The 12500-nt window shown below is 47.9% G+C and overlaps 1 protein-coding gene across 3 annotated transcripts in view; it reads left to right on the forward strand.

The window, feature by feature from the left end:
- rapgefl1 (Rap guanine nucleotide exchange factor (GEF)-like 1) overlaps nt 1–12371 on the forward strand; it is a 46311-nt gene extending 33940 nt beyond the window's left edge. For 2 of the 3 annotated variants that reach the window (XM_080906394.1, XM_080906393.1), the window contains exons 15-16: nt 3946–4000; nt 5275–12371. In XM_080906394.1, the coding sequence (XP_080762520.1) occupies nt 3946–4000; nt 5275–5399 (180 nt within the window). In that variant the 3' untranslated portion in view covers nt 5400–12371. The remainder of the gene's footprint in view (nt 1–3945; nt 4001–5274) is intronic. The other variant, XR_013974542.1, reaches the window with a different exon arrangement.
- Nucleotides 12372–12500: the final 129 nt, after the last annotated feature.

Raw genomic sequence — 12500 nt, forward strand, 5'->3', positions numbered from 1 at the left:
ACTTTTTAAGATTTTGGTCCAGTCAAAATTAGAGAAGTTAGAAACATGAATGTGCTGCAAAGAACAACTAAATACAATTTGTGTCCTTTTCAGCAGAAGTTAAAATAACAACAAATGAAAACACTGAGTTTTCTTCTGCTTTGGCAACAAGTTCGTTGGTTTGGTGTGAGCTCGTGCGTCGTGCAGATGGTCAGGATGGACCGCAGGTGTTCATCTGTGAGACGACTCCTGTGTTCAGCTTCTCACAGATATGTGCTACCAAACAGGCACCAGGTTCGAGCCGCATGTAGACGGCGCTGCGGCTTCAGGAATGGGGCGAACAAACCGAGCGCCCCGTCACACTGCAGCTGCACGGGTGCAGTTTCCATGTCAACGAGGCGCGAAGCAGCTCCAAATTCTCTTTTTGTGCTTCAAGGTGACCAAAGCGCCGTGCGAACTCACCACAGTGCGCATCTGGGAACAAGGTTGAGCCGACTTGGTTCAACATTACTTGGCTACAGGATATGATGGCGGTTATGGTCATGATGTAGTTGTCCTCCTGCATCCTGACAATCAGCCTGATTTCACCTCAGTAAGTCACATGATAGGGTGGGGCAGCAACAGGTTCACCTGAAACTTTGGCTGATTGTGACCCACACCTCTTTCCACACCTTGGCTCATGTGATTAGGTTCAACAGTGGGCCCATGACCCTCTTGGGGACTCTCCACCTGTTGCTCTTAGAACTGAAGAAGCTTCTCGGATGAAACTTTTTCAAGGAAACATAAAGAAGTCCTGACACTTTTCTTTTTTTTTTTCAAGGTTCAAGGTTCTTTATTTGTCACATGCATAGTTATACAAGTATAACACACAGTGAAATGTAGCCTGATACGCTCCTCGACATGTGCAAAAAAATTGGGGGGGGGGGGCTGTAGAGGAAGAACATTATATATATATATACATACATACAGTTGTCAGCCACCTCCTGTACATGGATGACATCAAGCTGTATGCCAAGAGTGAACGAGACATCGATTCACTGATCCACACTACCAGGCTATACAGCAATGACATTGGAATGTCGTTCGGACTGGAGAAGTGTAGTCGGATGGTATCAAAGAGAGGGAAGGTAGTCAGAACTGAGGGGATTGAACTACCAGAAGGCAACATTGCAGACATAGAGGACAGTTACAAGTACTTGGGGATCCCGCAGGCGAATGGGAACCATGAAGAGGCCACTAGAAAAGCTGCAACCACCAAGTACCTGCAGAGGGTCAGGCAAGTCCTGAGGAGTCAGCTGAATGGTAAGAACAAGATCCGGGCCATCAACACGTACGCCCTGCCCGTGATCAGGTACCCTGCTGGGGTAATAGGCTGGCCAAAGGAGGAGATAGAAGCCACTGACATAAAGACAAGAAAGCTCCTTACCATGCATGGAGGGTTTCACCCCAAGTCCAGCACCCTGAGGCTGTACGCTAAGCGGAAGGAAGGGGGCCGGGGACTGGTGAGTGTCAGCACCACAGTCCAGGATGAGACAACGAACATCCAAGAATACATTGGGAAGATGGCCCCAACTGACCGAGTGCTCAGTGAATACCTCAGGCAGCAGAAACCCAAGAAAGAGGAGGGAGACGAGGAACCATCATGGAAGGACAGGCCCCTGCACGGTATGTACCACCGGCAGATAGAGGAGGTGGCTGATATCCAGAAATCCTACCAGTGGCTGGACAAAGCTGGACTGAAAGACAGCACAGAGGCACTAATCATGGCAGCACAAGAACAAGCTCTGAGTACAAGATCCATAGAGGCTGGGGTCTATCACACCAGGCAAGACCCCAGGCTGTGTAAAGATGCCCCAGAGACAATCCAGCACATAACAGCAGGGTGCAAGATGCTAGCAGGCAAGGCATACATGGAACGCCATAACCAAGTGGCCGGCATAGTGTACAGGAACATCTGTGCCGAGTATAACCTAGAAGTCCCGAGGTCAAAATGGGAGATGCCCCCAAGGGTGGTGGAGAATGACCGAGCTAAGATCCTGTGGGACTTCCAGATACAGACGGACAAAATGGTGGTGGCTAACCAACCGGACATAGTGGTGGTAGACAAACAGAAGAAGACGGCCGTAGTGATCGATGTAGCGGTTCCGAATGACAGCAATATCAGGAAGAAGGAACACGAGAAGCTGGAGAAATACCAAGGGCTCAGAGAAGGGCTCGAGAGGATGTGGAGGGTGAAGGTAACGGTGGTCCCCGTGGTAATCGGAGCACTCGGTGCGGTGACTCCCAAGCTAGGCGAGTGGCTCCAGCAGATCCCGGGAATAACATCGGAGATCTCTGTCCAGAAGAGCGCAGTCCTGGGAACAGCTAAGATACTGCGCAGGACCCTCAAGCTCCCAGGCCTCTGGTAGAAGACCGAGCTTGAAGGATAAACCGCCCGCAGGGGCGTGCTGGGTGTTTTTTTTTTTTTATATATAGTATATACACTGGGTGAATGTGCAGTAGTAGCAGCAAGCAGGTGAATTCTGTACATTAATATGAATAGACATCTGACTATTTTACAGGATAGACAATATAAACATATTTAAAATTAAAGGAATTGAAATGTACATTGTGCCTTGGTTTAGTGTCTGGAAGAGTCCTGTCTCAGTCAATTATAGATGATGTGAGAGGGCGGGTGTGTGTGTTTAGGGCACGGATGGCTTGGGGATAGAAGCTCCTCTTGAGTCTCTCTGTCCTTGCCCGGAAGATGCAGAACCTTCTACCAGATTGCAGAAGTTGGAACAGTTTGTTGCACAGCTGTTCCCAAACCACGATGTCATGTTCTGTGTGAGGATGCTCTCCACAGCGCCTGTATAGAAAATTCTGAGGATCTTTGGAGAGACCCTGAACTTCCTCAGTTGTCGTAGGTGATACAGGCGCTGCCTAGCCTTTTTGGTCTGGGCCTGAATGTGGGCAGCCCATGTCAGGTCTGAGGAGATGTGGACACCAAGATACTTGAAGGACTGCACCCTCTCCACTGGAGCTCCATTGATGATAATGGGCTTGTAGTCTCTGTGCTGACCCCTTCTGAAGTCCACCACCAGCTCCTTGGTCTTGCTGACGTTCAGCTGGAGGTGGTTGTCCTGGCACCACGATGCCAGATTCTTCACTTCATCCATGTAGGCCGCCTCATCGTTGTTGGAGATGGCACCCAACACCACTGTGTCGTCAGCAAACTTCACAATGGTGTTGGAGCCATGGGTGGCCACACAGTCTGAAGTGTAGAGGGAGTAGAGCAGTGGCGAGAGGACACATCCCTTTCAGAGCTCCTTAGACTACTCAGGCTTTGCCCTCATCTGTGTTTTGTTGGGCTTATCTGTAACCATGTACTTGTACCATGAAAGGCTCTGATGTCAGAATCAACATTTCTCCAGTGGGAGGGGCTAGCTTCACAGTAACTTTACAGTAGGGTTGTACATCAACAGAAGCTTGACTTGATGTTCCCAGGTAGCCTAGTGCTCAGCGAGCATAGTGAAGTGCTGCATTATCAGTTCTGTAGTTTGTGTGTTTCAGCGTTTCATATCGCCGGGACGTGAATAACAATAATAATAAATCTATAAGCAATGATCTCGCGGGCCGGACATAAATGTACGCCGGGCTGGATGTGGCCCGCTCGCCTCGAGTTTGATACATATGCTTGAAGTTGTTTGCTGTGATGAAGAGGAAATAACAGTTACAGCCGCTGCAATTCTTCTTCACTCAAACACTTTCACTTCCTGTTTGTCAGCCTGAAACAGGAAGCGCTAAAACTGCAGTTCCTCTGACGTCCAGCAGAGGCAGCAGAGAGCCAGTCCTGTAGACTCTGTGTTAAAATAAATACGTTAACATGCTGATACTCTCAGCAGACCCCACAGTGTCCACACTGCATCACACTGCAGGCATCCATTAATCACAGACAGGAACTGACTCCTCCCCCTCTGTCTGCAGCACAAAGTGGCCGAGATGGTGAGGAACATCAGACGATACAGGAGCAGCCAGCTAGGTAACACACACACACGCACCCACACGCACGCACACACACACACCCACACACACGCACACACACACACCCACACACACGCACACACACACGCACACACACACGCACACACGCACCCACACACGCACACACGCACGCACACACGCACACACACACGCACACTCACACACACACACGCACCCACACACGCACACACGCACGCACACACGCACCCACACACGCACACTCACACACACACACACACGCACCCACACGCACGCACGCACACACACCCACACACACGCACACACACACGCACACACGCACACACACACGCACACACGCACACACACACCCACACACGCACCCACACACGCACACACGCACGCACACAGGCACACACGCACCCACACACGCACACACGCACACACACCCACACACACGCACACACGCACCCACACACGCACACACGCACCCACACACGCACACACACACACGCACACACACACACGCACACACACCCACACACACGCACACACACACACACACACCCACACACACGCAGACACACACCCACACACACGCACACGCACACACACGCAGACACACACACACCCACACACACGCACACACACACACGCACACACACGCAGACACACACCCACACACACACACGCACACACACACACACACACCCACACACACACACGCACGCACACACACACACACCCACACACACGCACACACACACACACACGCACACACACGCAGACACACACCCACACACACACGCACACGCACACACGCACGCACGCACACACACACCCACACACACACACGCACGCACACACACACACACCCACACACACACGCACACGCACACACACACACACACACCCACACACACACACGCACGCACACACACACACACACACACACGCAGACACACACCCACACACACACGCACGCACGCACACACACGCAGACACACACCCACACACACACGCACGCACGCACGCACACACACACGCACACACACACGCACACGCACACACGCACGCACACGCACACACGCACGCACGCACACACACACACACACAGACACACACACACACACACACAGACACACACACACACACACACACACACACACGCGCACACTCAGTAAAGTTACAAATAGAATAAAGTAAAAGCAGGACGTCTGCAGCTCTGTGGGGTTTGTCTCCCCCTGGTGGCAGCTTTATCACACTGCAGCCCTGCATCACTAACAGCTGTTTCTTTCTTTTTTTTTCTGGTAGCCATAGATACGGAGATGTCTCCCTCCCACCTGCAGACCAAGGCCTACGTGCGGCAGCTGCAGGTGATCGACAACCAGAACCTGCTGTTCGACATGTCTTGCAAGCTGGAGCCCAAAGACACATAGAGGGAGGAAGGTGGAGGAGGAGGAGGAGCTGAGGACGTCAGAGGGAGAGGAAGACAGGACGCCAAGCCTGGACGCTTCAGTCCTCCTCCTCCTCCTCAAACAACACTACAGAGGACTCGAGCTGCGGTCCAGACTTCACGTTTACACCCTCAGAGGAGTTCTGCTGGGACCCTTCCAGGGACCGGCAGTCCTTGCTCTGCACTCAGAGGCCATTTACCCCTAAAAAGTGGGAATTCTCATTCACAGGAACGTTCAGGAAGCTTTCAGGACTGAAAGGATTTGGAAAAGGATTAAAAGTAAAAATAAAGAAAAAGCAGATCTCGCGAGACGAGTATCCGTGAGCCCAGACCATCCAGAACCTGAAGCCTAAACCCAACAACTGTCCTGCATCAGCACGACACTTTGAAGCTGGAGCTGCAGTCAGAGTCATTTCAAAGCCCAAACACCGAAATTCAAACCTCAGTTTATCTGTTTAGTGGACGTCCGAGCACCGCGGCACGAAACCCCCGAGTGCTCATCGAGCCAAACATTTAAATGTGAAATCAAATCAGATTAACCTGTAAATCAGAAAGTGCTGAAACCATACGTGGAGAGAGAAACTCCAAACACGAGTCGGGACTGAATGCTCTCCGACTCCAGGCTCCGCCTCCTGCTTTTCCTCCTGTGGCACTCGACCACTCAGATTGCAGACAATCTGACGGCTGACCTTCAGCCGCTGTGAGCGCCTAAGACGGCGAGAGTAAAGACGTTCCAGGTCTCAGAGCGCCTCGACCACGTGAAATGAGCAGAAGTGTGGAGCTGACAATGGCGGCGTTTCTTTAACAGCCATCTTGGATTCTTCAGCTCTGAGATCCACGAGCGTCCACAGGCTGAGGAGCAGCTGCAGGTGTGGACCCGGTGAAACCGGAGCAGCTCTCCTGCAGGTGGAACTGGTCCAGTTTTCAAACTCCCGGATACGAGTTTGGATCTCGTGCATTTCATCGAGTTTTCTGTCAAAGTCAGCCACTTTCTCTCACATCAGAGCTTTCCAGAACATTCCTGAACACACCGGACTCTGATGATGCATTCACTGACCATGTCAGACACACCACGGACACTGTGTGAGGTCATCGCGGTGCGTTCGAGGACGTGTAGATGCTGGTTTTCTACCGTACGACTCCGGAGAGCACCTCGGTGTTTCTGTTTCAGGACTTTGATGAAGGTCAGCGCCCGTCAGCTTTTAAAGGACCACGCCCGTGTTTTTAAACCTCTCGGCTGTCGCTCAGCTGAACGTGGGAATGGGGTCTGTTTCAGGTTCAGTTCTGTTCACTCTGAGGCTCTTATACTGAAAGGGTTTCTAGCGGCTACAGTCTGATCTGAGAGCAGATGAAATGAACCAGTAAAACCAGTGTGTTTTGAGCAGTGCAGACAGGTCAAAGACCAAATCTGTAATCAGGCTGAGGTGCAGACAAAGTAGAGACATGAGGAAAACCTGAGGAATAAAAGAAGCAGGAAATAAAACAGAAGTGACTGCGACACTTAAAGATGAGCGGCTCTTACAAAGGTCGTGTTCCAGTGACGCTCGAGGAGCAACCAGTGTTTGTCCTCATGCTGCTTTATGACCGACGTCTTTTCGTGTCATTAATTCAGATTTTCAGTCGTTCTGATGTAAAAAGGAGGTTTGAGCCTGTTCGTGACGCTTAACTGCGAAACTTCAGTGAAGTGTGAAGTTACACACATTTCCAGATAAGCTTCTCTGATCTGATCAAACTAACAATCCTCTGATTCTCTGAACAAAAGTGATTCACACCGATCGATGGAAGGTTTTAGGGTTAGAATACTTCAAGCATGATAACATATTGAATAAGTCATCTCGCATTAATCGAGCGGTCTTGGCGGCTCTGGCGCAACGTCGCGCTTCGTGGTGGTTTCTCAGTGTGTGGCGGCGTTTTGTCCGGTTAAACTGAGGATAGGTCCCACCGGTGACCGGAGCGCTCTTACGACGATTAACAGTGTGCGTCACAAACCTGCGTCCACACCAGGTTCACTCACTAGCCGCAGGTTTTACTTATCTTTGGGCGAGCTGCTTCTGGCCCTCGGGCCGTATGTTTGACACCGCGCTGTAAAACCTGAAGTTGGTACGATGCTCGGAGTTTATCAGGTTCTTTCTCTCTACCCAGAATGCACCTCTCCTCTGAGGGTCGGGAATCCGTCGAGCTGAAGGAAAACACGGGTCTGGTCCTTTAAGAACGCTGCTGGTCGTTGGCTGATTGGACTGATGATCACGTGACAGCCGATCGGCTGCGCTCATGCCGAAGTCACGGACACAGAGAAGTGGGCGGAAACACTTCTTCGCTCAACGCTTGGATCTAACTGCTGTCACACCGACCAACCAATCGGCTTTAAGGAAGGACCCCTGACCGCCCTCACAGAGCTGCCCTCCCTTCGGTTGACTCGGCGCATCGGGGTGGTCGGGGTCCACGGCAATAAGAGTAGTGGCGGGAAGCGAAGCCGGTCGGTCAGCGCATGGCGTCAACGAAGCACTTTGGCGAACCTCAGGGCTCAGAGACACACAGAGGTTTTGTTTACTCCTTTTCTTGCTTTCAGTAGAGTTCAGTTCAGCTGTGTTGCAATTGGTTGGTTCTGTGTTTGTACAGCTGATCACACTTCAGTCATATTTACTCCAACAATAATAATAATAATAATAATAATGATAATAATAGAATCTACAGAGCTGTTGTTTTTATGCTGTGAGCACCGCCAGGCCTGAGCGCAGACGTCAAAGAGCCGCTCACCTGACAGCAAAGAAGAAGAAAGTCAGTCTGAAGTCCTTCTGCTCGATTTTTAATGGCCTGCGGGTCAGGTGGTACAGAAGGTTAGACCCTGGACAGGTGTGCCGGAGAGCTGACGTCGCTCAGCTGGTTCGGCTACTCCATCGTATACCGCCTGCCGCTCTTTGCCCACAGAGTGAATGTCCTACGTGTCCTCTGTGGGCCTCCGTAGGCGCGCTGCCCGAAGCACACCTTGCCGACCGTCGAGACAAAAGGACAAAAGGCTGACGCCTTCTTCTTTCTTCAGTTCACGTCGAGTTTTTAAAAAATCTGATTCCCAGGAAAAGACTTCCAGACGTCCGTGCTCGCTTCTCTCGGCCGAATCCTCGATTGTGAGGACAGTCTCAGTGATCTGAGGCGTGTCTCATTTTGCCTCTGTCTCCTTTTTCTGATCCGGACACTTTTTGGTACTTTCCCTTATCGCCTGGACCCTTTCAGGGGAACGTAACAAAATCATCAAGTTCACAGCATCCTTCAGTCTGAACAGAAGGTTTTTGGAGATGGAAGACGTTCGGGAGCTGGAAGTCTTTTCCTGCTGCGTCATCACGTTTTTCTTTGACTCGGTCTGATGAGCCCGATCTCTTTGTTGGACTGAAGCTTCGCTGCGTCAGGGCGGCTCAGCTGAAAACGTGTAAATGGTTTGAAAACGTTCTTTGTGCTCAGCTCTGGTGGTCAGTGAGACTTCTTCATTCTCCATCTGTACCATAACATCCTGTTTATGAAAGCGAGGCCGGTCCCGTCCAGAAACGAGTCCTCAGCACAGCCCAGAGCTGCTCGTACCTCTGTGAGTCCCCTTCACTTAAACCGGGCTTTTGGGAAGAACCTGGTGGTTTAAGCACTGAGTAATGCCTCATTTTCACTCGTCAAATTGAGGCTTTTAGTCCCAGCTTGACCGTGCAGGTTACTTGATTCTGGACCGGACGAGAGCTTCAAAACGTCTTCAGCTCAACAAGACCTTTTATCCGATATGGAGCTCCGAGGAATGCAAGTTTGAATTTTCAGGAACACGTTTGTGTTTCCCAAAAAATGAGACAGAAATCCAGATTGAAGACTGCAAAAAGTTAATTTGAGGTTTAAGTCAAACTCTGAATTTCACTATTTGAGAGATAAAAATTTTACAAGGAGTCCAAATGTCCAACAGCAAACCCAAGAAAGCAAGTCTGACTAAAGCTTCAGTGCTTTTTCATGGCTTCAGTAAAGGCATAAACGACAGGAGTTGAGGTGGCCTGCAAAGTGGCTTGCAGATTTGCAGAAACTACTGGTCACTGTAGGAGAAAAGGGGGGGTGCTGGGATAGCTATCTGAGCCTGAACGTTATATTCAGTCGTTCTCACTCGTCAGAAATCAGAGCCACACAAAGTTCGCAGGTTTGTTTCAGTTCCCCAGAAAACAAGTTTTAAATTCAAATACTCAAATTAGAAATTCAAGTAGAACCTAAACGCTGCCGTTTGAGTCTCAACTTCCAAGAAAATGAGTTTTAAACTGAAGAAATTTGAAGTTCAATGGATGATGACTCAGAATTCGCAAGTGTGCTCTCTCTGTCTCGAATCCCAACAACAACACGTTCAACGTTTGAACTATAAAATGTTCCCAAAAATCGGAGGTCCAGAGCAGCTCCCTGTGATTTGCATTGTTCCCTCCAGAGTTGAAGAACTCTTTATTTGATATTAAAGGTCTTGTCGAGGCGGCGACGTTAGCGGCGGTTTTGGCGGGTACAAAGTGTGAAACCCAGCGAAGATTACTATTAGATCATCACTAGTCTGCCGGTGGCTCTCTCAGGACCACTTCCTGGGTGTCAGGCGCTCTATCGTGGATCCCACCGTCGTCCCCGGCAGAAACGGATGTCCTGAGTCTCGACTCTACCCTGATTTAAGCAAACCTCATCTCGCACATTTCCGATCTCACAACCTCCTGCGGCAAACCTTCCTGTTTCACTGACCAATCACGGTTTCTGCCTGCACTTCGCTGGGATCCATGATTCTGGAAGGCGGGCGGCCTCTTGGGTCGAGGCCGTCTGCGCTGTCGCCTGAACAAAAACACTGAAAAAATTAAAGTGTACATATTGCATCCGTGTAAATAGGAAAATACTAACGGAGACTATATTTTATGTATGAGCGGAGAGAGAGCAGCACTAACTCAAGGAGAAACTTTAATTTGGTGTTTTCTATTTGTAAAAGTGAGATAAAGTGTAAAGTGATGACAGAAAGAAATGATTCTGACTTTATGAATTGTACAGTTAACGCCTCAGTTTGACCGTTCTGTTGTTTTCTATCTAAAGCTTTGGGTTCTTTTTGTTTCTTCTTTTTTTGTACATAAGTGGTTGTTTACATCGATAACGAGTCCTTATTTCTGTGACGTCAGACAGACGATGTCAGTGGAGCAGAGGTCTGATGGGGGCGGGGCTCGGAGGGATGGCATCGTAACACAAAACACTCAAAGATTTTCATGTATGGTTAAACAGCACTTTAATAATAATATAAAAATAATAAAATATGACATTTGCAGTTTTACAGGAAAAAATGTAATCGTTAGATTTTATTTTAGATTTCCAGAAATAAGAGAACAACAATAAAAAGAATTTGATTTCAAGAATGAAGTTTTTCTGTTATAACTGTCTCTGATCGTTTTAAAAAGTCAATGTCACATGAAGTTTGTATAATAAGAAACATTATTAATATTATAAATATTAATTTGTGGAACTTCTGAGAATAGGTTGAAAGTGTTTAAGATTTTCTCAGGGTTCAATATCATGAGATAAATAAATGAACTTTATCACATTACATGAAAAAAGTCATTTTAAAAAAGTTTTATTACACAAAGTAATTTTAAGCTGAAAATTAGCTTTCATTTTTTGTGAGTTTTATAATTATTATAACTAATAATTATGCAATGTAATGATTTAAAACGTCACGTTCTAATACAGTGGTCCCTCGCTGTAACGCAGTTCACCCGTCGCTGCTTTGTTTCTCTTCTTCTTTTACAGCACCTTCTGTGTCCTGATTGGCTGTAGACCACTGCCAATCACTCTCCTCCGTGCCGTGTCTCCTGTACAGGGTTCAGCTTGTCACATTTACATAGATCTTCAGTCCCAGCAGTGTGACTCTGCGGTGCTGTACTGTATGTTTGTTTTCTCCCCAACAAACACAAAGGCTCCTGCGCGAGCACCCAGAAGGCAGCGAAGACGCTAACCATCGCACAAAAAGTTGGACTTCTGGACAGGCTAAAGGACGGTGGAAGTTACCGTATTTTTCTGATTATAAGGCGCATTAAGCGAAACAAAACAGTCAGAAAAGTCAAACTTTACTCAACTCGTTCTTGCTTCCTCCACTTCCGTACTATTGATTCATTAATGCTGATTCTGTGGCAGCTGCTCTGTTCCTGTTTTCTGGACCTGAAAAGAGGCTTTGAAAACATTCTGTAATGCTGGACTTATTTTTCTACAAAGGTTTGAACTTTCAGAGTGTTTAAACAAGAGAAAAGTGTGAAAAGTTGGCTACTTAGAACGTAACTCCTGCGATAAACGAGGGACGACTGTATTACAAAACTGTGACTCTGTTCTTGAAATAATTTGTGTATAATTGTACAAAGAGAAGCGTCAGACTGGACGGACGTTTCACAGCGAAATTCCAGTTTTATTTGTAATTTTTAAATTCATTGTATTACATTATCATGGAACAGGAGTCGTTCAAGAGCAAGTTTCAAATTTTTAAAATATATCAAGTAAAAAGCTGAACCATTAAAAAAATTACAACCCACAGCTTCCACACTGTTGTGAAAATATGTTTTTAATTGTATATCATTGAATTAAGCTCATAATTATTAATGTTACGGTTCAGGTTGTTCTCGTTACTGTTTCCTATAATTACAACATTACACATACGAACTCACTCTCTCTCTTCTTGGTTGAACCTTTTGTCATATTTGTTCCATAAAATGAAAACACTCAGATTATTTGTATTACTGCACTTTATCTCGAGATGTTTAATTGTTACACATCAAATGTTAAAGCAGAGAGAAGACGAGCGTAGAGAGGCTGTGGATAATTCTGCTGATTGGAGAGCTATTGATTAGGCAGCTCTGAGGGGAGGGTTGAAAGTAAAGCCAACCAGCGAGAGGCCCCGCCTCCCGCAGACCTGCTGTCACACTACAGACACTGAAATAAAACCTCTGGACAACAACACAAAGCCTCGTCACTTCCTGTTGGTGTTCTTGTATTAGTCATTAGTCCTCGGTGGGGTCTCTGTGAGCCTCAGCTCAGCTGATTAATGATTGCAGCTAATATAAAATTATAG

Source organism: Rhamphochromis sp. 'chilingali' (assembly GCF_963969265.1).
Source record: "Rhamphochromis sp. 'chilingali' genome assembly, chromosome: 15".
Lineage (NCBI taxonomy): Eukaryota > Metazoa > Chordata > Actinopteri > Cichliformes > Cichlidae > Rhamphochromis > Rhamphochromis sp. 'chilingali'.